Raw genomic sequence first — 23,866 nt, 5'->3', positions numbered from 1 at the left:
AGGCTTGGAGACCACACCAAAAACCCCTGACCAGGGAAAAGAAACACATTTTATTTTTCTCCCTTTGGCATAATTTCCAGAGCAGATCTGAAATACATGGTAACACCAGCAAGAGACAAGATAGAAACAGACATAAAAATGATAGCCCTATTCTGAAGGATAGCTTTTTAGGGTGGATGGGGAGTCTGGAACCAAAGGGCTTATGTAGGGCACACACTGAGGAGCTTAAAGCTCAGTTTCAGACCGGAGGGGCACTGTAGGCACGTGAGTGTTTCCTGGGCACCACTGTAGCTGGAGAAAGCTGGGTTGGCCGCTGCAGGATGCTCCACACTCGGAACTGGCAGGGCCTGGGGTGGGGGTGGGGGGTGGGGAAGAGCAGCCAGAGTGGTACCGGCAGTCCCCAGGGGCTGACGTGCACCCAAGGGGGGCCTGGGCACTGCCCCTTGCAAGACGGCCTCGGCTTCATGAGGATGGTGAGCTTGTGCTAGGCAGCTGCCGGCCTCCCTCCCAGCCCCTATCTGGAAACACGACCTCCAAAGCAAAAGCCACCGTTACGGGGAGGCTTCCTGGCTGGTCTCGCTGAACGTTGCCTCTGCTTTCACCGCACTCATTCCAGAATGGGTACCTCTGGTCGCACAGTCACCCCCGGGAGGCCTTCAGAAACCGACACGAGGCAAGGAAGGGAGCCACCTGGGAAGGAGCCTGGAGGGCTTCCACCCTCTACAGGCTGCCCTCCGGATCCAATGCCGGATTCTTCCCCTGTAGGCAAAACCGAAGCAGGACTCTGGCCAGGAGAGCTGAGAGGCAGGGGATGGCTAGGAAGCGTAGGCCTGCCTGCTAACCTCTTCCCTCAGCCCCACGTCCCTTCCTCAGCGGCTCTGCCAGCTCGGTGCTACTCCAGATTCTTCCTGACGCCTGGGAATCCAGAACCACCAGAGCATTCCCTTCATGGAGCGTCGTCTTTTCCCGGATGTGACTCAGGCCCGGGCAGCAGTAAGGGCCCTCCAGAGCCCAGCAGTCCAAGGGGCAGAGCCGGGCAAATGGAGGAAGGAAGGCTCATTATTGCCAGCCCCTCAGCATCCCGGACCTCGCAGAGATGGCCCAAACAAACGTGGGGCTTGGCCTGCCGCAGGGAGCACCAGTAAGGGGGGAGGATATGGTAGGGCAGGTAGGGCTCCTCCCCAGGGAGCATGGTACCCGACAAGATGGGGCGGGGCAGGAAAAAGGCAGAAGTGGGTTTTAACCGGTTCTGGGGCCTCAGGCAAGGGGTCTGGGGCCATTCTGCACTGCTCAAAGTACACTTCCCAGCTTCCAGGAGAAGATGGTATTTTAAGCCAGAACAAGCCCCTAGTCCCCTGAGCTCATCCAGCCAGTGTCGAGAGAGGATAAAAAGCAGTGCAGGGTCCATCTTCTGGGGATTGTATGGGGTAGACGTCACATGTCTCCCCTCAACCACCGCTGTGGGCTCCTGCACGGACCTGAGGCTCTCCCTTGCTCACAGGGAGGCCGCAAGGAGCCAAACGCAAGGAGGGTGAGGGTGAGGGGAGGCGCCAGGCCACTCACTGCCTCCTCTGGGTCGTGCTGTCCTCAGAGCTGTCTGCTTCAGGATGGGCCCTCTGGCCCCTGGGCTCCTGCTGGAGTTCATTGATTCTGCATGAAGAACCCTTACTCCCTGGGCCCCTGGTTTCTTCACTGTCCTCTGACCCTGTGCAGGGAGAGTCACCAGTTAATGGCCAGGTTTGGAGGCCCCAGCTGATCTCAGAGAGGCCACTTGGTGCCCAGCACTGATCAAGGGTGCCCAGGGCTTGAGAGGACAAGATGGGGAGGGGCTGGGACACTGTTCTGCCTCTGGATAGCTGCTGAGTTGGGGGGGGCCTCACAGAACAACCTAGAAGCCACAGGGTCTCCAAGCCAATGGAACAACTAGAGGGAGGGGGGAAGGGAGGGCAGGAAGGAGCCCTGCAGACAGAAAGCCCCCAGGTGCAGGACCCCAGGTGCCCTGGCACCTTCAGCCGTGAGGAAAGCTGGAGCTCACTGGGAATGTGGGCCCACAATTGGAGGTGTTCGACCTGGAAGCTGGTCCCTCTGCTGGTCCATGCGCTCCAGATTCTCCAGTAGACGGTCCACCTGGGCTTTGATCTGGCTTAGCTCGCCCCTGATGGAGTGCAGCTCCTCAGTCTGGACTGTTTGGAGAGGGGCCAGAGCTGGTGTCCCACCAGGCCGGGAGGGCAGAGGGCTCCCCGGCCTGACCTCATGGCTAAGGTCTGCCCAGCTCTTCTTAGCCCTGTAGGTAAGGGCTGTGCTCCCTCACTCACGCTTTATTTGCTCTTGGGGCAGGTGGCTCTTCCTGGCACCCTTGTGGGCACTGAAGCTGCTCTTGACTCCCAAGCCCAGCTGGGTCCTCCGGATCTTAACAGGCACGCGATTGATGAGTGGAGGGATCCTTGGGTATTCATACACCCTACTGGGACGGGACAGAGAGGGAGTCAGACCGAGCAGCTCCACCAGTTTACCCAGAGGACGGAGGAGTAAGACCCACTTACCCGTAGAGGACATCTTCGCTGTACAGCTTGTAGTCCAGGTCATAGTGACTCCTGCTACAACAGAGACAAATGGAGAAGGGGTCACTCTCCATGGCCAGAGTCCTTGCCTAGACCGCAGTTTAACCTGAAGAAACTGAGGCATGCAACTTCTCCTTAGAACGCCAGGATTCTCCATTAGAAGAGCCCTGAGGGACTTAACCAAGGCCACTTTGGGAGACCGCAGCTTCCCCATGTCTGGCCTCTGAGAAGGGGCACTTTTCAGGTGGCTCCAGGTGACAGGAGGGGGACAATTGCCTACAGCCTTCTGGCCAGCCAGATAGGGGCCCTCCAAAGTTTCCTCTGCCTGACCCAGGAACAGCTGACCTGCTGGATCTTAGTCTGGCAAAACATGAAAGGGAAGAGTTAAGTCGGGGCCCAAAGCCACGGTGGGGATGTGAGAGCCTTTAATCCTTGCGTGGGGATGGCCAGGATGCCGCCCAGCACTGGCAGGGCCAGCCAGGCAGGCTGAGGGCTGTAGCCAGGCCACCCTCCTCTTTGCTCCAGGCCTGCGGAGACGGGAGGAGTTTGGAAGGTCCCAGACTCACTGCCCGTCCGTCCTCTGCCCCTTCTCTCCTCTGCCCTGCATCTCCAGGGAGGGAACTGGTGGGTCCCGACCTGGGCAGCGAGGCTGTGTGGGGACACAGCTGCAGAAGCTTCAGGCTCCCCCTACGCCTGGGGCTGGAGGGGTGATGAGGGGGACGGGAAGGGATGCGTGCAGGGGGCAGCACAGTTTCTAAAACAACTTTCGGGTGATGTGCGCCCACGCCCCCAGCTCAGGCCCAGCCCACGAGGGGCGAGGTCTATAGGGGCACTGGGTCTGATTGGAGGACGTTCGGAGGACCCCTTCCCCTTCATCCTGACTCCCCCGCGCCCAGGCCCGCGGGTGCGAGTTCCGGCCACCCCCGCCCCCGCTTTCTGGCTTCAGGAGGTCTGGAGGGGCGGCCTGGAAGCCGCAGGGATGCTGATTCCGCTGGTGGGAGGCGCGTCCTTGGAGAAAGGAAAGCATGACGGCTGAACGCGGGGACGTTGCGTACCCAGCCCCCGGGGTCGCGGTAGGGCGGGGGCGGGTCCCCGGCGCGGTGCCGAAACTGGCAGCCTACTGGGGGCCAGCAACTAGCGGGCGGTGGCTTGGGGGCTAGGACGGATCTGAAGCTGACGCGTCCCAGCTGGGCGCGACTGCTCCGAGAAAATTCTCACTGGTCTGGATTCCCTTAGATTGTCCGGCGCGTCCCCCGACCCGTCCCTCACCGACAGGCCCAGAACCTCGATGGAGAGCAGACGCGGAGCCGGCGACTGCTAGACCACCTGGGTCTCTGTGGCAAGCCTTTCTGCCGTGTAGCATTGGTGGTTCAGTGGTAGAATTCTCGCCTGCCACGCGGGAGGCCCGGGTTCGATTCCCGGCCAATGCAGACAGTTAAGCTTTTTTTTTTTTTTCCCCACCTTCTCTTGCATTTTTTCCTAAAATGACTTTTTGAAGCAGCCAGGAGTGAATGATACAGGAATGTTACTTCACTGACCATTTAGCACAGACTTGAGAGCTGCCCGAGTTGAGATGGGGTGGGATGGGTTTGGGAGTTGGGTGTCAGGCCCCATGCACCCTACAGCGGTGCTTGCTGCAGGCAGAGTCCCTCTGGGCCTGAGGAAGGGGGGCCCCTCACCCCACCCCACCCTCCGTCATCAGCCAGGGCTGAAGCCTGTGCCCTGATCCTGTGGCCTTGCCTCTTTCCTCTCAGGGGGCAGCCGCCGTCTGGTCCCTGGTCTGGGCTGTCACAGTTGGCAAGTCGGGGCTCCCCACGAAAAGAGAAACAGGACTCAGCTTTAGAATGGTGTTGTGGGCAGAGATCAAGCCACCTCAAGTGTCCTGAGGGCCAGGGGCAGGGGGAGGAGACTTGGGGCAAGTCTTTCACCACAAACCTTTCCCTTCAGGTTGAAAACTTCCATTTGGAGGCCTGGACTGGACTCGTTCTTACGGAGACGTCATTCAGCAGTTCAGCAGCCACCAGAATCCCATCGCCACCCCTGCCCTTCCTCCGGGCACCATCCTGAGGGCTCGAGCCACGGCCACCGCTGCCCACCCACTGCTGCCCCAGATCCAGGCGGCCCAGCGCCCCCCGCCCCCCAACAAAGGGCTTCATCCTCCCTCCTGGAGTCCCCTGGGCCAGATCATTACAAAACCCCTAGAGTCTCCCATGAGACACATGGCAAACCAACAGACCGCACAGGCAGCTCTGCATCACTGAAGAAACACCAGGTTAAAGAACCGAGTGTTACCCAGGAGCAGACACCTGCTCATCAGCCCAGAACAAAAGCAGTGGCAAAGCCACCCACACTGGCACACTCACAGGGTGACACACACCCTCAGGCGGGTGCTGGCAGGGAGAGATTGGGCCTCATCTGTGTCAAGGTCAAGCTGAAGGTGCAGAGACTTCTTGGAGCAGCCCCCAGCTCAGCCCTGCCATCTCCCTTCCGGGAAGACGAGGCAAGACAAAACCCAAAAGCAACCAGAACCTTCAGCACCAGGGCAATTACACAGTGTGGTTCCTAACAGCAAAACACTTGCCCTACCGCCTCCTCCACCGCAAGGTGGAAACCACCCGAGTGCCCACAGGAGGGCCAGGAGCTGAGTGAGGCCACCACAGATGCCCAGCTCAAAGGACGCATGTCCTTACGCCTGTGAAGATGGCATGTTGGCTGGCAGAGTTTGGTGAGCTCCTTTCTGAAAATGTTTCAAGAGTTCCTAACATTTTCTTTAAGCTTCCCAAGTTAGGGGCAAGATTTCATCCAGGCATGTTCCCATTTGCTACTTCCCAAACATCTCTAGCTGGAAGAAGCCCCCAGGCACCACGCAGGTGGGGCTTCCTGGGGCGGGCCTGGCTCCAGGTGGGAGGTGGGGCACCGGTCTCTGTCAGCAGGGTGGTGCTGGGTGACATCAGTGACGGGGGCCCTGGGAATGAACTGGGTCATCTCCCTCAGTTTACAGACAAAACTTGAGGCCAAGGGAGAAGAGACTTCCAGGTGCCACAGTGAGTAGTCTGAGTTGGCCTCCTGGGGATCTTGTTCCATCTCAGGGGAACCCAGAGCCTCGGACAAGCCAGCCACCAGCCTCCCCCCCCGGCAGGCTGCGGGCAGTCCTGCACAGACTCACCAGGAGATGGCTGTGCCCTGATGTCTCTTCTGGCCCGGGTGGGCTGGGCCTGGCCTGGGCTCTCCAGCCATGTCGAAGACTGAAGAGAGAACAGGAGAGCAGGGCAGAGCCTGAGAGGATGAGGGAGGGGTGCAGAGGAGGGCCCAGGTGCTCACGGGCCCCACTGGCTTCCAGGCTGGCCCTTCCCTGCTCCTCCGCTCCGAGGCCGTGGGTATTGCTCTGTAAGAGGCAACGCGGCAGAGCACGGCCCTGGTCAGTGGGCAGCCCCGCCTGGCCTCCTTCACACCCCAAACCCACAATGGGAATCAGCCCCATTGCCCGTGGCCTGGAATTGGGTGTGGTACCGTCAAAAGGCAGAAGGGAAAATATTCGTGATCTCCGTGTCCTCTGAGGAGACCCCTAGCCCTGGCCAGAGTCAATGCTCGAATGTCCTCCTGCTGCCCGTCTGCCTGCCCACTTGCCCGCCTGCTGCTGGCCCACGCGCCCCAGCTACCTCCGGGCTAAGCCCTGGGGGGCCGGCCGCGGCGGAGCTGGCCAGGGTGGCTCTGAGTGAGAAGCAAAGCCTGCAGCTGGCCGGGGCTGGGGCTGGACACCCCCCTGCCCTCTCTCCGTGGGGGAGGCAAGAGTCCACTGAACCCATGCAGGGGAGGGCTGAGAGACGCCCAGCGAGGCAGCCTCTGTGCACCTGTCACGGCAGATCTTCTTGTTTCTGGGCTCCTCTCCTCCTCGCCTCAGCACTGGAGACAGCAGCACTGCCCCCGTGGCAGAGGGAGGGGCTTCTGTTCACCGCGGCCCCCCCCCCTCGGTGCCCAGGGCCTGGCACTCAGCAGGCACCCGTTGATGTCTGCGGAATACGTGGATGGAAGCCCATTAAATCATTCCATTTTTTGTTTGGGGTTTGGATCAGACCCCAGAGTTTCGCTTGTGACTTCAGGGCCCCTCCCTGACCCCAACCCCTTTCTTCCTCAATCTGTGATCATCATCCGTGGTCCACCGTGGCTGCCAAGACGGTAACAAATGTGAGCCTTCTCTTTTTCCCGTTCTCAAGACTTCATGCCATACAAGCGCCGAGAGCACTCACTCAGCACCTGCTTGCTTGCTTTCTGGGAGGAACAGGAGACTGGCGACAGTGTCCCCGAGGCACTGACGATCCCGACCGAGTGTTTAATTGGGAGGAAGTTGGCAATTTGTCACCTTGGACTTTTTCTTCCATTGGTGGTCCTGATTCATCCCCTCAAGGACACATCACACAAATGACCATGCGCCAAGGTAAACGCCCGCACCTCCATCTTGCCTGGCTTTCTGGGGCTTTTCTTTTGGCATAACTTTATACCTGTGGTCACCTTCACATTTGCAATATCCAAAGGGGACAGAAAATCACACCCATGTATACCACACAGGGCATGGGCACATAGAAATGCCTACTGTGCCCAAGATGGAAGGGTCAAGTGGGAAAAACCATTTATGGCCCCCAGATTGCCAGTCATGGGCTAATTATCACAAGGGGGCTAGTGGAGTATCTGGGAAGTTCACCATCAATGGCAAACCTTGTCCAATGTGTAATGGGCATCTTCCTGGGCACGTGCCACCTTCAGCCCAGAGCAGACAAGCCTGGGGGCATGGCTGGGCCCCACCCCCACTCAGGGGCTATATTAATCAAGATTCTCCAGAGAAACAGAACCAATAGGAGGCATATACCGAAAGAGATTTATTATAAGGAATTGGTTCACATGATTATGGAGGCTGACAAATCTCAAGATCTACAGTCAGCAAACCAGAGACCCATGAGAGCCAATGGCATAGCTCCAGTCCAAAGACCAGCAGGTCTGAGACCTAGGAAGAGCCAAAGTTTCAGTTCAAGTCTGAAGGCAGGAGAAACAAAACAAAACAAAAACCGGATGTCCCAGTTCAATGGCAGTTAGACAGGAAGAGTTCCCTCTTACTCTTGGGAAGGTAAACCTTTCTGTTCTATTCAAGCCTTCAGCTGATTGGATGAGGCCCACCCACATTGGGGAGGGCAATCTGCTTTACTTAGCCCCTTCAAACGTTGATCTCATCCGAAAACACTTTCACAGACTCACCCAAAATAATATTTGGCCAAATCTCTGGCCACCTTGCGGCCCAGATTGAAACATAAAATTAACTATCACAGGGGCCAAGCGCCGGAAACAGGTGGAGGTCTGTGCTCCATATTCATCTCTCACAAAGGGACACGCCCTCTTGTGTTCCCCCAGGCCGTGAGTGCCTGATTCATGAAACAGTCATGATGGGTGACAGCCGATGACACAGGGACAGGGGACATCAGCATCAGGTGGGAAGAAAGCAGACGACAGAAACAGACCAAGTGGGTGGAAGGACCAGAATCAAGACCAAGGAGAGGAGCAGAAGGGGGTGGATATATTGGACAGCTGATCTCCGGAGCTCCCCGAGCTGCCTCCCAGATGTGTCCATCCTGAATTCATCAAACGGATGCGAAGTAGTTCACTGATTTTCATAGAGCTCCCCGGAAGAGAGGAAAGGGTCATTGTATCATCCCCAGCACTAAAATATATTGCAAGCAGCGGCCGGCAATGATTGAATTCCAACAATCTCCTGGACTTTGGGCTGCAGACTCCACACCCATCATCTGAACCCTCATGGCAGCTTTGCAGGGCAGATGCTGTTGGTACCCCCATCGGACTGGATCCGGGGTCAGGTGGGGAGCAAGCTGAGAGGAACAATGGGATCTCCGGCCCCTGCCTTGCAACCACTGCCGTGTTCCAAGAAGTCAGAGAACTTACTTGAAGGTGCCCAGGGGGATCGGCTGGAAGCAGAGTCTGGTCCTGGGAGCACCTCCGGGCTGCCATGTCTTGGCGCCAGATGGCTGCATGACCCGCTCCAAAGGGGGGGCGAGAACCCTGGTGAGGGCTTGGGCTGACAAGGGCAGCACTGCAGGCCGGGGTCCTGGATGTACCAGGTGGCTTCTTGCAGTGGACACGAGTCATTCTTTCGGCCACTTCACATCTGAGCCCCCTTCCTGTGTTACAGGTTTCCCCTAGCTTGGAGACAGAAACTGCCTCCCAGGAAAAGAGCTGAAAACACCCCTTTCTGCCTCCCTTTCCCCACCTTCCTTGCCCCTAGGGCCTGGACACACAACGTGGCCCCTGCCATCAGACCCATGGGCCTGACTTTGAATTCGAGCGGTCAGTGTGATGCAGCTCGTCCCAGCAGGTGATGGTGGCAATGGCAGCAGATACATCCAGCCCCGTCCCACGTTGGTGACACTGACTGTGGCGTCTGCGCTCGGCAGGGGCAGTGAGCTGCCTTCCAGGCCTGATCCTCCGGTCTTTCCCAGAGCTCCTGGGAACTCACCAGTCTCTTTGGCAAATTCCTTTTCTGTGTAGAGTCGCCAGGATTAGTTTCTGTTGCTTAAAACAAGAACCTTGATTGATACAAAATAGGACTCCTGTGTGGGAGGAGCGAGAAGCCCAGGAGGAAACGGGGGCGATCTAAGGCTGGGTAGTGGCCAGAGGACGGTGAAAATCCTGCTAGCGTGAAGGGGCAGGACACCGGCGGCCCATGGCATGCCATGGTGAGACACTTAATCCTGCGGTCCCCCAGAGCAAAGCGTCCCTCAAAGGCAAGGCTTTGGGGATCTGGTGGCTCCTGACATAGAAGAGTATAAAGATTACCCCAAAGTCAGGGGCTGTTGGTCAGAGGGTTGTGCTAATGGCACCACACAGCTTGAAGGAAAGAAAGACAAGCTCAGGGCGCCCGGGTGGCAGAGCCGTTGAAGCGTCTGCCTTCAGCTCAGGTCATGGTCCCAGGGTCCTGGGATCGAGCCCCGCATCGGGCTCCCTGCTCATCAGGAAGCCTGCTTCTCCCTCTCACCGCTGCCTGCGCGCGCGCGCGTGCGTGCGCGTGCACGCACGTGCTCGCTCTCTCGCGCGCGCGCTCGCTCTCTCTCTGTCAAAAAAAAATAATCTTAAGAAAAAAAAAAAAGACAAGCTCAGAGCCCAAATTCTCTGCTCAAGGTATGGTTAGAAAACCAGGGAATTTTTATATCTTGCAGCTACAAGGATGAAAGAGTGAAAACCAACCTTAACAGCTTGATCAATGGCTAGAAACTGACACCATCAGGCGGCCTCATACCCTTGCCTGGTCTCTTACTGGGAAAGAATGGAGAGTGGAGGGCAGAGGCCATCAGAATGAGGCTCTTTGGGCAGGTGGAAGACTTAGGTGCCCCCCCCCCCCCGCCAGGCTCTCTTGCCAGCAGCAGCTACCTCTCGATTGTTCTGAACACCCTGGAGGCGGAAACTTGCTGGCTACTTGGCCAAACCCATACCCGTCCCCTGGGCGCATGTCTAGGTGGAGCTTCTCGCCCTCCCTCACGGTTAGCGGGCTACAGGGCTGAGGGGCGGCCCCCAGCTAGCGTTTCCTTAAACAATACACCCCCCTAATGACTTGCCGTGAAGGAGTCCCCTTGTGTGCCCTCTCCCACCACCCCTTGTTTTCTCTGGACCGAAATAACAAGTCAGACCCTTGCAGGCCCCAGGGGGATGATGACTTCAAATCCAGAAGGAGGATATTGAATCACCAAAAGAACCGAGGGATTTTGCTAATTTATATTGGTAAAAACCTGGCAAAGTGATCAGGGGACAGATTCTGAAGTTGGAGGATGGAGGTAGGAAGAATGTGAAATGGGGTTGAGTGTATTGATACTTCGGATTCCGTGGGGCCAGTCTGAGTAGCGTGGATGGTTCTAATTGTTTGCTCAGATGGTTGCTTGAAACCTGGACTTAATTGTGGCTGCATAACCTAAGCTAACAGTGAAGAAGAAAAATGAGCCTAAGACTTACTGAGCATTTACTACCCACCAGGCACAGTTTTAAGCACTTAATATTTATTTCACAAATTTACTTAGCAAGTAAGGTTTAGATGGTGTTCTGTGGATGAAGGAATCGAAAAAATTAGGTCATGAGCTCAGCTAGGCTGACGTTCATCCGTGTTTACTGGTTTCGGGCTCTGGTTCAGACACTTAAGTGTACCAACTCAGTTTATGATTCTCATTTTTTAAAAATTTTTTGAAGAAATTTATGTACTTATTTGAGAGAGCGTGAGAGCAGAAGCGGCAGGAGGGGCAGAGGGACAGGGAGAAGCAGGCTCACCACTGAGCAGGGAGCCCCGAAGTGGGGCTCGATCCCAGGACCCTGAGATCATGACCTGAGTCAAGGGCAGATGCTTTAACCCAGTGAACCACCCAGGGGTCCCAGTTATCCTCATTTTACAGGAGAACATGAGGCAGAGAGATGTCTTAGGGCGACCTGGAACTGAGGGGCTTCCCAGCATGTAGAACTTGGAGTGCTAAGACCCAGACAGTTCCAGGCAGCCTGGGATGACTGGTCTCCTTGTTAAGTAACTTGCCCAAAGGAACGGGGTAAGTGGCAGAACCTGTCCTGAAATTCAGGTGTTCTGACTTTAGGCTAAAACTCTCCACCTCTGCCAGTGGTTCTTGCGTCTGAAGAGCCTGCGTCTCAAGTAGCTGGAGCTCTTGTTTAAAAAAACCAAAACCCAAGCCCTGGCCTCACCCTCCCCGTTCAGTCTGTTGGGGGTGGCCGAGAATTTGCTTTTCTACCAAGTTCCCAGGTGATGCCGGTGCTGCCGGGCTGCAAACGGACTTGGAGAATCTCCGCATTCAGCCACCTCGCCTCTGGATGAGAAGCCTGGGGTGGACTTTTCAGGTAGGACACGGTCACTGCCACCTGCACTCACAAAGCCTGTGATGGCGTTGAGAAACACGAGGGTGGGGGAAGGGCCTCCGTGCCAGGACGACTGATGGGGGAGGCTGCGTGCAGCTGGATTCGAAGCTGGTGTCTGGGCTCAGAAGGGCACGGGGTTGTAGTTCTCAAGGCCAAGGTGAGGTTGCCACAGAGGGGACTCCAGTGCCTGGCAGCCGTGGCACGAGTGTCTCCCTGGCCTGACTTTGCAGCAGAATTTGGGGCGTGGCTCTCTGACTCTCCCCAGGACCCTGTGACCAGGCCCCCTCCCTTTTTTTTTAATTGAGGTGAAATTCGCATAACATGGAGGTAACCCATTTGGTGGCATTGAGTACATTCACCATGTTGTGAGACCACCACCGCTAAGTTCCGAAACATTTTTGTTCCAAAATAAAACCCAGACCCGTTGAGCAGTCACTCCCTGTTCTCCCGCCGTCCCCTGGCAAACACCAGGATGTGTTTTGTTTCTGTGGGTTTACCTATTCTGAGTATTTCATTTGAATGGAATCGTACCATATGTGACCCCTTGTGACTAGCTTCTTTCACTTAGAATAAGGTTTTCAAGGTTCATCCACCTTGGAGCCTGTATCCGTTCTTTGTTCCTTTTAATGGCTGAATAATATTCTATGGCACGTCCACTCATCCACTGGTGGGCGTTTGGCTGGTTTCCACCTTTTTGCTGTTGGGAACGATGCTGCTGTGAACTTTGTGTGTAAGGGTTTGAGTATTTGTTCTCAGTTCTCTCGGGTACAGACCTAGGAGTGGAATTGCTGGGTAACGTGGTAACTGCGCTGAACTCCTTGAGGACTCAGCGAACTTGTTTTCCAGAGTGGCTGCACCATTTCAAGCTCCCACCAGCAGCCTATAAGGGTTCTAGCTGGTCCAAGTTCTCGTCAACATTGTTATTCTCTGTTTCTCTGATAACAGCTGTCCTAGTGGGTGTGAAGTGGTGTCTCAGTGTGGTTTCCCTGTGGATTTCTTAATGACTAGTGTTTTTGTGCTTGTGGGCCATTTGTATAGCTTCTTTGGAGAACTGCCTTTGCTCGTTTTAAGGTCATTGTCTTTTTGATAAATTCCTTTTCTGCCATGGTTAGTCGGAGCCGTTTCTGTGTTTCTCCTGGTTGCAACCACAATAAAAATTGTGGCTGCTACGGTTGTCTCCGTTCCAAGGTCCCGGGCCACCCTCCCACCTCCAACCAGCAAAGCGACTCCACACATCACAGTGTGCAAATGGGCCGGGGTGCTTTCCAGACCCTGATGAGGGCACCTCCCAGCCCTCACCTGCCCACACGGCCCCTCTCACCACTGTAGGGAGTGGAGGGAGCCGGGGCCACGACACACCCCCATTCAGATAATCACTAGGAAAGCAGGAGGAACACGCAGGAGCACGCATAGTGACTACAGGGAGAGGGTGTGAGCAGAAGCACAAAGCCCACAGAGCCAGAAGTGAGAGGAGCTGCAGCAGGAAGTTAGGGATGCAAACAAAGCTTCTAAATCTGTGCATCACTCAGGGGCTAAGACTGGAAAGCTTCCAGAAGGTGGCCTGGGTCACGTGGGTGGGCAGGGAAGGGGTGGGTAGCAGACAGCCAGCTGTGAAGCCTCTCAGGCATCCTCTGGTCTTCCCAGGATCATTCTGGTCGGCTGATTCCCCTTCAAAACAAGCAGTCGCAAGTCCGGCTGATTCATAACTTAGTTTAATCCTTTGCGGGGTGCACCCTGGGCAGTGAGGAACCTCCGTCTGCCCCAGAGGGTCCGGCGACCATGGAGGAGAGTGGTCTCTTCTGGCTGCTGGCCCTGCCTCCTCTTTGGGTGCCTGACACCCACCTTCCCAATCAACAGCAGGCTGAGGGGCCCCGGCTCCCCTCCCCCTATGGCAGACTCCCTCTGGGCCTGACTTGTACCCCCTGCCCCCCTTCCTGCCGGGTCTCTCTGAGACGTCTGTGGATGCTGGCTTGCAGTCCTGGCCTGGCCCTTATTCCAGACAGGTGGGCAGCTGGGCGAGAGCGGCTGCGCATCCGGGCGCTGGCAGGGGGGGCACGGCCGAGTCTCAGGGTCCCGGGTCCCACCGGGAAATGTGCTCCTCAGCTGGAAAGGAAGCCGGACACGGTGAGGGTCAGTGGCAGCCCGGGCAGTCCTAGGATGGGGACCTTTCTGCAGTTGGTCCTGAAATGGCTATGCTCCCACGTGGAACTCCAGACCTTTCTGGCAGGTGCCGCTGGGGGCGGGTTCTGGGCCACGTTTCCCCTCTGTTCCCCGCCACAGTTCACCAGGCTCTAGGGAATCAGGGAGCACTGGTGAACCCAACAGGTCCCTAAGTAGCAGCTTCGGTGACAGGGGGAAAGGGACCGTGGAGACATCCCTGGCCAGGCTGTTTTCCCAGTCCGCCGCAGGGACGTGCTTCGTGAGGCCGGGCTTCTCTCTCGTCCCCGGGCCTCAGGGGCCCGCAGGGACCACGGAGCGCCGAGCAGGACTTCCCCGGTGGCCCTGCGTGCTCAGACACTTTGCGGGTCTGTGACCTGGACACCCCAGCCCCTGGAGCGGGCCAGCAGGGGCCAGAAGAGGGGAGCTGTGAGGGGGCCCTCACCGAACTGGCAGATGTAACGGTTTCGGGTTTTGCAGCGCTGGTCGTTCCAGTTGAAGGCGGCGGACGCCTGTAACTCCACACAGTTGCCGAAACTGCCAGGCCGAGATGCTGGGTGCTCAGCGTGGGGCAATGAAAGTAGGCTTCCATCTTCCACGCCAGCAGGCCCCCCTGAGTCTAAGAGCCCTGTCCCACAGATGGGGGCCTCTGGGAGCCAGACCCACCCCCCAGCTCCCACGCCTGCTCCCCAGGCCTCAGCCGCTCTTCTCAGGAAGAGGGATGGAGGGACCGCTGAGGGGACAGTGGATGAAGCCTTCTGGGGTTCCCGCTCCTCTGTGTGAGCCTGTGGAGGCCCGGGTGTGCCTCAACTCAGCACCGTGTCTCACCCAGCCGGGCCCAGACTTCCTGGGCACCGGGGGAGGCCCAGGCCCTCAGGGGGCTCAGCCAGGCAGCGGGCTGGGTGGAGCTTCTTCAGTTCTTCAGGCTCAGCAAAGGGCCCAGGTGACAGAGGGAGCCCAGGGGAGGGAGGGCACCCCGGACTCACCCCTGGTTGTCAGGCTGCCCGAAGGCGAAACTGGTGAAGGACTGGTGCTCCCCTGTGGTCCAGCGGAAGGAGTCCTTGGTGGTCTTGTAGGTGAGCCCTGGACCATGGCAACTAAGGTTGGTCCACCACCCGGGGCCCCACTCAGAGCCCAGGTTCCCCGAGAGGAGCGCCCTGAGCTTGGAGCCTGCTGCCTAATGCCCTTTCGGCTGCCAGCCCTTAATCCCCTTCCTAGCTCTTCTAGCCCCTGGTGACTCTCCTTCTCCCTCCCTTCTGTGCTCTCCCCAGGGAAGGAGGTTGCCAGTCCCCTTCTGGGCCCCCAGCCCCCACAGCACCCTTACTCTCTGCTGGTGGGTTTTCACTACGCAGATTCCTGCACCTCCAACCAGCCAGGCACTCACCAATCCAGAAGTTTCTGGTCTCAAAGTCGCTGTCAGTCACCTCGTTGGTGGTCTCCAGGCGGCCCAGGTAGAAGGCGAGGATGTCCTGCACTTTCTGGCTCTCAATCTGCGCTAGCACCCCGCCCTTTCCCTGTAACCCCCACTCCAGGTCACACTGGCAGGGCCCCAGAGCTCAGGCCAGCCCGTCCCGCCACAGCCAGGGATGCCCTCTCCCCCACCCCACAGCCTCCTGCTTCGTAGCGCATCGAGGTCCCCCTTCCTCTCCCCTGCCTTCATCTTCTCTCTCTGGGCCTGGGGGCCCTGCCCTGGGGAGGCTTTTGTTTCATGTATTCAGTGTCCTGAATACATTGGAATCAGTTGCCAACATTAATACATCGAGAGATCCCAGTGAAAATCTGAATTTCTGATTCTCTTGAAAAATCCCAAGTTCTAGCCTCCCTGAACTCGGCTACCTGCCTGGCAGCCAGCAGCTTAGAGCTGAATCAGGACGGCTCCTTAGAGGGGGGTTGGGTGGGGCCTCCCGCCCTGGGTCCCTCAGCTCATTCAGTGAACTTCCTGGCTTCCATGGGCCTCTGACTTTGTGACCCCTGCTTTATGGTAATGACCAGAGTCAGGGCAGGAGAAATCGAAGGAACCATCTCTTAGTCCATGGTTCCTCCATGAAGACCCTCGCTTGAGACCCTGGGGGGGGGGGGCCCTGGGAAGGCAGGGGTCCACCGTCACCTGGCATTTCATCTTGGCTCCATAGTAGGTGTCTGCCTCCGAAGACACCAGGAAGCAGTCTCCATCGATCCTCAGGTCACAAGTGTGGAAGGGAAAGTGCACCTTGGCTGGGGACAGGGGAGCCTGACTAGGCGTGGGGGGGGGCCTCAGACCCATCACGCCTTCCACCCTGCCAGGGAGCTAAGCTCAAGAAGCCCCTTCTTGGACCACTGGGTGTTATGCACAAACAATGAATCATGGAACACTACATCAAAAACTAATGATGTAATGTATGGTGATTAACATAACAATAAAAAAATAAAAAAAAAAACAAAAGAAGCCCTTTCTTCTGGCCACCCTCTCCAAGCTGGAGGGTGGGTAGGAGTCGGTGGGGTGTTGGGGAACGTGTTAACATCCAGCTTCCTCTCGCGTAACAACAAAAACAAAAAAGATTTGTGGCATTTGCCAATTTCTGTGGTGTGAATACCCCCACCGTGGCTGGTTTCAAGCTACCAAGCGTGATGTGACTGAACAGGGAGCCGGGAAGACATGTGCCCCGTGGGTTCCCGTGCGCCGGTCTGAGCCGGATGCAGCACCCTGGTGCGGGGCTCCCGGGGCGTGGCCTGGCTCATCATCCGGGGACCTCGGGGGAGGACTTACTGGCACACTGGGCTCCCCCATAGCCGACATCACAGACGCAGGAACACTCCTCCTCCCGGAACCGGCCATGCACGCACCGCACGCTGCACCGCACTGCCCGGGGTGGGTGGGGGGGGGGAGGGAGAGGACGGAGCTCAGCCTGCAGCCCCCAGACCCCGTGCTGCCCCTCACAGGCCTCGCAGTGTGGGGAATGGCCAACCGTGACAAGAAAGACCCTCACGGACGGAACCCCAGCAGGGCTTCCAACTGCTGCTATGCTTGGGGTCTGGTTTGATCTTCATTGTAGAGAGAAGAACATTGGGGTTTGGGGGGGGTGACCTGCCTGTGGTCCCAGAACTGGGAGGGGGAGAGTGGGACCAGAGTCGACTTCTAGATCGTGATAATGTCCTCCTTCCGCCATCCGAGGGCCTCAAGGCCAAAGCTGATTCCACTTTGAATCCCCTACACGGCTCAGGGTCCGGCAGGTGCTCAGGCTGGTGGTTGAATGACTATATGCGGTGTTCAGCAAGTACCTCCGGACTCTCTCCACGCACTCTCAGCGGGTGCCACACGGCCTCTGGACACACCACGCTAGAATGTGTGTCCCTCCTCACCCCTGCGGCTGCCTGCCTGGGCCCTGGCCTGGGCTTCACTCACGGGGCCCCCCGGGCAGTTGTGACCCGGAGCTCCGGGTGCCTCCTCACCTTGGCAGTATCTGCCTGTGTAGCCGGGGGGACAACGGCAGTGGCAGGTGCTGATGTTGAGATGGCCACGGTTCCGGCAGCTCATGCGACATGGGTTCCTGGGGACCTCTGGTCAGATGAGGATGAACTCTGAGAGGGGGCCCTCCTTCAGGCAGGCCAGGCGGCTGCCTCCCCAGGTGCCAAGGGCCAGGGCTTCGAGGACAGTCCCAGTGGGTGCTGCCACCCTCCATGAGGCTCCCCACATGGAGCTCTCTTGTAGCCGCTGCCCCAGCAGGAGGCAGGCAGGGTGGGGCGCTTACCACAGAGCCCCCCTGCGTGGTCCCAGGCTTTGAAGCAGCCGGAGACACTGGCCGTGCAGAGCGAACACCAGGAGCCCTTCTTATAGGGGACGATTGTCTTCCCGTTTACCTCCCAGTTGCCTCTGTGAGAGCAAGCACCAGAGGGCTGCAAGGGCAGGGGTGGGCCTTGCTGTCTGCCCCACCGGCCCCTTCAGCTCCTTCTGGCCCACCCAGGGAGTCAGGGGGCTGGGGGAGATGGGCAGATGTCCTAGGAAAGGACAGATAGCCTCCAAACTAATACGAATACTCCGTTCTTCCACCAGGCAAAGCAGAATGGTGCTGCCAAGGAGGGGCCGCAGTCGGCTTGGCTGGAATCTCGGGGGCTGCCCACTTCCACACCCTCTCCCTTTCCTCCTTCCCTCTCCCTGTGAGGGTGCAGACCCAGGGGGTGAAGCCCTTTGAGGGGGTGGCTGAGCGTTCTACCCTGGGTGAAAGTGTCCCCCACCCCGCAGCCCAGTGGTGGACGGTAGGGTAGCTGCTGGGGTGGGGGCTTACCCGGGAGAGTAGGCACAGACGAAGGCTTCCGTCTCTGCCTGGGCCCCAGAGCACTGACGCCGCCCACAGCCCAGCTGGCTCGACGTGGCCCACACGAGCTGCAGGAGACACGGTGGCTCAGAAACCCTATCACGGGCCACCCCCACTCCCAGTCTGGGGGCCGACAACACTGATGATGCTTGCCTGGGGAGGGGAGACACAGCCTCTGCCCCAAACAAGGCAGACAGACCTCCCTTGGGGCCTCAGGAGCAGTGGCTGTGCTGGGCAGAGCTATGAGGACAGGCAGGGAGAGCCCAGGAAGGCTTTCTGGGTGGGGGGAGCGGAGAAGTTTGGATCAGCAGATACCCGAGGGAAGGAGGGAACTGTGGCTGGGAGGGAGAGTGGCAAAAGAAAGTCTTGGACGTCAAAGGCCTTGCAACAGATCGCACACGTGGCTACAACCCTTCCCTCCTCCCTACAGCCCACTCTGAAATGTGCCTTTGTATTTCTTTGCAATAAGAGGAGGACTCTCTTTTCCAGCCTTGAATCATGCTGGGCCTGTGGCTTGCAGTGGCCAACAGGATGCAGCAGAAGTGATATTGAGCTGGGGGTGCCTGGGTGGCGCAGACGGTTAAGCTTCCGACCCTTGGTTTCGGCTCAGGTCATGATTTCAAAGTTGTGAGATCGAACCCTGTGTCAAGCTCCAGGCTCAGGGCAGAGTGTGCTTGGGATTCTCTGCTTCTCCTTCTGCCCCTCCCACAGCTAGTGCGTGTGTGTGCGCGTGTGCCCGCGTGCGTGCGCGCTCTCTCTCTCTCTCTCTCTCTCTCTCAAATAAATAAATAAAGTCATTTTAAAAAAAATGATATTGAGCTGATTTTGAACCTAGGGCTGGAGACCCCACAGGCAGAAGTGAGCCAGCTGAGGTGAGCCCACCAGACAGCCCGCTCCCAGCCCACACAGTGGCTGACCACACTCGCTCATGGGCCCAGCAAAGACCAGAAGAACCTCCCCACTGGGCCCAGCCCAAATTGCCAACCTACAGAATCATAGGATGCTAAACTTTGGGGTGTGTGTCATGCAACAAAAGCTAACAGTACAGGTCTCTGATAGTATTCAACACTTGGACTGAAAATCTTAAAATCAGGGACAGCTTGGAAACAGCATAGTCAGTACAGGGGACCCTAGGCACCGCCCCACAGGGGGATGGGTGTTCCTGAGGGGAATAGTTAGGCAAACTCCTGCAGCACTCAAAAGGACAGCTGTGCAGTAGGGAGACACGGACATATGTACTCAGTAATGAGAGAACATATGTTCTCTTTAGGAATGCACGAAACTTATGCAAACATTGACCCCTCACTTAACCGCAAAGCCAGATTCAAGAAAAACCAAAGGAACAATATCCCATGGGCTGCATTCTATAAATTCAATGCAATAAAATCTCAAGCAAATAACTTAGAAGTAAGGAAAGGTTGGGGCGCCTGGGTGGCTCAGTTGGTTAAGCATCTGACTCTTAATTTCATCTCAGGTCATGATCTCAGGGTCTTGGGATCAAGCCCCATGTCAGGCGCTGCGCTCAGCGGGGAGTCTGCTGGAGAATTTCTCTCTCCCTCTGCCCCCCCTCAAATAATAATTAAAAAAAGAAGTAAAGGGGCACCCGGGTGGCTCAGTCAGTTAAGCATCTGCCGTAGACTCAGGTCATGATCCCAGGGTCCTGGGATCGAATATAAAAAAATAATAGAGTAAATGAATAAAGTAAAGGAAAGTAAGTAATGGGGGAACCCCGTCAAAATACATAAACTTAAAAAAGTAAGTAAATAATAAAGATATGAGCAGAAATTTAAAAAAAAAAGAAAAAGGATAAAAACAACCAAAAGCTGCTTTGTTAAAATAGATACACCTCTGGGAAGACTGGTAAAGAATGAAAGAGAGAAGGTGCAAATAAAAAAAGCTGATAAGTTTAAAAGGACCTATAGCTACAAACACAGGAAACTTTTTTTTTTTTTTTTAGATTTTATGTATTTATTTATTTGTCCGAGAGAGAGCAAGAGAGCGAGCAAGATTGCACAAGCAGGGGGAGCGGCAGGCAGAGGGAGAAGCTGGCTCCCCACAGAGCAGGGAGCCCGACACGGGACTCGATCCCAGGACCCTGGGATCACAACCTGAGCCGAAGACATGCTTAACCGACTGAGCCACCCAGGCGCCCCTAGTTGCTGGTTTTTTTCTTAAGAGATGAGAACAAATAAAGTTAAACATTTTCTAAATGTAGGTGGTGGGTAAAAGGGGGTCCATTACTAGATTTATGTTTAAAATAGTTCATACTTAGAGCTGAAAAAAGGAAAAGTCTACAAATTGTTGGAAGAGTAGCCACCAATGTGGAGACGACCTGTTGCCCTTCTGAGCTGACCCCGGGGGCCCGGGGGCCTGCGCCACAGCCTCACCTGAGTGTAGTGGCTGCAGGTGGCGTTGCGGGCGCACTGGGCTGCCGCGTGGCTGTACCAACGCCCCTCTGCGAACCACAGGCCCACCACGCCGACGAAAGACGCCGAGCCTGCGGGCAGCAGCTGCACGTTCCAGCCCACCTGCTGCGTGGCCCGAGGTGCTGACGCAGGGTTCCGGGCTGGGGCACCGCAGACGGCCGCCCTGGCCTGAGCCCATCGGGCCAGGCTCTCACTCCAGTCCTGGGGGCCGCACAACAGAGATGTCAGCAGGGACCTTTGGGCCAGGCCTTAGTGATCCCACTCCCTCCTCCACCCCCGGGTGCAGGGGTCATGCCGAGAGCACTGGACGGGAAGTCTTGTTTCGCCCACTTCACCTCGGGGCCAGGGAAGGTCAGACCTGGCCTGCAAGGAGCTCTCGGAGATGTGTTGGTAAAAGCACCAGCGAGGTCTGGGCACCTGACCCGGAGCCTGGCTCTAGCCGGACTGAGAGCTGCCATCCTCCTGACCCCAGTGTGGGCACCCTTCGGTCCTGCCCTAGGCACCACCCCACAAGGGGATGGGTGTTCCTGAGCAGTGCCAGCCTGGGCGATGGGATGGGCTTTTGTGGTAGATTTTTCTGTCTGGTAATGTGAGCCCGGGGCAGGGCCCAAGCCATTCAAACTGGTTTTGTGTTTGCTGTTAGGTACAGCTGGCTCTAGCCATTGTCAGGAAGGCTTGGTTGCTTCCATCTAGCTTTTCTTTGATGCAGAAGGCCTCAGCAGCCAGGCTGCTTTGTCTTGTCCTGCCCCCCCACATGGCCTTGCATGGGGTGCCAACGGGGAAGCAGGGCCAGAGAGGCTCCTGGCCTCAGGGCTTTGGCCCCAGCCAGCACCGTTCTCTGGAGTGGCCCTGATCTTCTGTCCCTATCCACACACCAGCAGACCTGCCCTTATACCCCCATGGCCACCCAGTTGTCCCCCCTCTTCAATCAGGGGCTCAGCAATCAAGAAGACTTGGGTCACCCCATCACCATGCCCTGGGCCAGCCCAGCCACCTCACCCCAGCTGTGTGGCCTCTAGCAGTGCCCTAATCTCCATGAGACTCAGCATCCTCATCTGTGAAATGGGGACAGTAAGGTACCTGGAGGGTAAGATTGTCGTGGAGATTCAAAGGGTACAGGGGGCAGAGTGCTGTGCTCACGGCCTGACCCACCGTGGGCTGGATGGCTGTTCGGATTGTACCTCTGACAAGGACTGGAGCTGGAGCAGTGGGGACTGCTTGGGGGGGCCCCTTGGCAGCCCTGCACCACCCTAAGAGGCTTAGCCTCCACTGGGTAAAAGCCCTAGAGGCCCACAGAGGTGAGAGAGGCTGAGAGGTGAGGCTCCATTCTCATCTCATCTTTTATGAAATGCTGATTTCTAAGACTTTGGCCAAAGGTGCGTGAAAATCATCGACACCGGTGACCCAATGAGCGGGAGCACCTCTACGCCAGGGACTTGAGCTGGGAGCATGAGGCATGGGCAGTGGGAGCCAGGACCTGGGCCTGAGGAGAGGCAGAGCTTCTACAGAGCAGGGAAAGGGGGAGAAGCAACCCCTTCCCGCCGGCCCGCCCCACCCCCACCTCCTGGGAAACTGACCCGAGAGCTCTCAAGGTCACCACCACTGAGCCAGCCTGGAGGAGTTTATGGGAGGCAGCCATGAGGAACCCTGCCCACCCCCACACGATCCTGCCCTCACCCCGGGGCCTGTTAGCATGTGCTGGGGCAGCGTTTCTGGGCCCTAGGATGATACCACCAACCCTGCATGTCCTACCCCAGCCCCCAGAGAAGGAGCAGGGACCTTGGAGGGGCCCCTCCTAGTCACCCAGATAAACCCTGAAGAAGCACTGCGTCCTGGTCACACTTAAGCCCCCTCCCTCAAGCAGGATGCTTCTTCCTCCCAGTCTTCTGCCCCTCTGATCTTGCTGGGACTCCTTTGTGGAGCTCCTCTTTCCTGCGGGGCTCCTTCCATGTCTTCTGGTCTCCAGGGCAACGGGATGGGATGTGAGGAAAGGCCAAAGGACTGCCCTTCTGGGAAGCAGGCCGCTGCAGAGCCCTAGCAACAAGGCACGGTCCCCCCGGTGGGCAGGGTGACTGGCTGCTCCCCAGCCCTGCCCAGGCAGAAGGGCGCCTGCCACCTGCATGGCCTCCTGAGCCCTCTTCGGGGTTGCCCCTCCGGCTACCCCCTCGGCGAGCCTGCCTTGGGGTACTCACCATTCTCTGCATGTTGGCTGCGGGGGGGTGCACCCGGCTGCGCAGACGGTTATGCACGGAGAGGAGCAGGAACGCCTCCTTACTGCTCAGGGCTGGGGCGGGCGGGAGACAAGGCCAGGCCCCCTGTACAGCAGGACCTGGGCTCCCCCCGGGTGACCCTGGCTGATGGGGCAGGGGTCGCCATGGCAAGCTCAGAGGGCAGCCCTGCCCTTAATGAGCAAGAGCTGACATGGCATGGGGGGATGGGGGCCTATGGGAGACAGAGAGCTGAGGGGCTGGGAGAGAGGCAGGTATACAGGGACCCTTGAGCTGGGGGCTGGGCTAACAGGAGGGGGGGGCCATGGGCTGCGTGTGTGGAGGGGGCAGTCCTGGAGCCCCCAGCTACAGACTCTGGGCTGGTATTCCTCCTTGACCCCCAAGCCCGGGTCCACTCCCCTTCATTCTTCCTGCTCCCCAGTCCCAGCCTCCCCCATCCATCTTGGTTCCCTGGGCTACCAGGTGGCGGCGGGGGTGGGGGGGGGGCTCTGTAAACCACACTAGCCTGCCCAGGGTTCAGGCCTGGGCACTGGCTTCCAGAAGGCCCCTGGCACCGATCTGCGGTGCTCATAGCTGTTCCGCGTCGTTCCTCACCCAGGGGCCCCCTACCTCCAGGTGTTAGAGCCTGATCCTCCTGCAGCGGGAGTAGCCGCGCCTCTGTCCAGGCCGTGCCAAGGAGGGCCAGCGCCAGGAGCATGGGCAGGAGGCCGGGCCGGTGGCCCCCCAGCCTGGCGGAGGGCTCTGGCCACAACATGGGCCTGTTGGGCGCTCCGGGTGTGGCCTGGCTCAGCCGTCCTGCTTGCTTCCCAGGCTAGATAGAACTACTCACAATCTCAAGGAGGCAGGCTGGACTGGCAGACAAAAGGGGGAGGCTGGTGTGAATAATCGGTGTGTCCAAAAAGCCTCCCGTCGGCACTGGCATGAAGAGACAGCCAGCTCCACTCCCAGGGCTCACTCCCTCCTCCAGCCGAGGGCCTGGCCGGCAGCCCTGCCCACAACAACCAACCGAGCAGTGTGCACTGACCCTGTGGCCCCTGCTAATCATTGCAGGATTATTAGAGCCCTCGGGGAGCCCTGGGAGACCCCGCTGATTGGCCCACAGACATTCCAGGGCGGCGGATTAGCAAATGATGGCCGTTCCCTGGCTGGGACAGTGTCCGTCAGGCCCACCGGCAGCTTCTAGGCCCAGGCCCAGGGCCAGGCCTGGGGCAGGCAGGCAAGAACTGGGCAAGACCCCAGGGGAGTTCTTCCCTTTCTTGGGAAGCTTGTCCCAACCCCCAGCCATGAATTAAACATAG

At 57.8% G+C, this 23,866-nt stretch overlaps 1 protein-coding gene, 1 long non-coding RNA gene and 1 other non-coding gene across 7 annotated transcripts; 1 reads left to right on the top strand and 2 right to left on the bottom strand.

The window, feature by feature from the left end:
• Positions 1 to 219: 219 nt before the first annotated feature.
• LOC141370522 (uncharacterized) lies at positions 220 to 2,596 on the bottom strand. Its single transcript, XR_012374603.1, has 4 exons — positions 2,544 to 2,596; positions 2,316 to 2,464; positions 2,070 to 2,183; positions 220 to 1,705 (listed from the first exon to the last, which is right to left on the bottom strand). It is a non-coding gene; the product is annotated as an uncharacterized lncRNA (long non-coding RNA).
• A 1,324-nt stretch (positions 2,597 to 3,920) lies between these two features.
• On the top strand, positions 3,921 to 3,991 carry TRNAG-GCC (transfer RNA glycine (anticodon GCC)). Its single transcript has one exon. It is a non-coding gene; the product is annotated as a tRNA-Gly (tRNA).
• Positions 3,992 to 12,673: 8,682 nt separating this feature from the next.
• Positions 12,674 to 23,583, bottom strand: LOC112836884 (C-type lectin domain family 18 member A). 5 transcript variants are annotated; one of them, XM_025888857.2, is made up of 12 exons: positions 23,178 to 23,583; positions 22,533 to 22,624; positions 20,302 to 20,541; positions 17,885 to 17,982; positions 17,351 to 17,472; positions 17,052 to 17,159; positions 16,369 to 16,461; positions 15,730 to 15,836; positions 15,007 to 15,136; positions 14,609 to 14,705; positions 14,068 to 14,159; positions 13,386 to 13,568 (listed from the first exon to the last, which is right to left on the bottom strand). In XM_025888857.2, the coding sequence occupies exons 1-12, from the start codon at positions 23,320 to 23,322 to the stop codon at positions 13,531 to 13,533; spliced, it is 1,362 nt and encodes a 453-aa protein (XP_025744642.1). In that variant the 5' UTR covers positions 23,323 to 23,583; the 3' UTR covers positions 13,386 to 13,530. The 5 variants fall into 5 exon arrangements, with proteins under 5 accessions (XP_073736123.1, XP_025744642.1, XP_073736124.1 ...); XM_073880023.1 differs by having other exon boundaries at positions 15,007 to 15,112; XM_073880022.1 differs by lacking the exon at positions 15,007 to 15,136 and having other exon boundaries at positions 12,674 to 13,568.
• Positions 23,584 to 23,866: the final 283 nt, after the last annotated feature.

This window comes from Callorhinus ursinus, unplaced genomic scaffold, assembly GCF_003265705.2.
Source record: "Callorhinus ursinus isolate GAN/ISIS: 27379988/994484 unplaced genomic scaffold, GSC_fseal_2.0 scaffold37, whole genome shotgun sequence".
Classification (NCBI taxonomy): Eukaryota; Metazoa; Chordata; class Mammalia; order Carnivora; family Otariidae; genus Callorhinus; species Callorhinus ursinus.
This window is presented reverse-complemented; position numbering and strand designations above follow the sequence as displayed.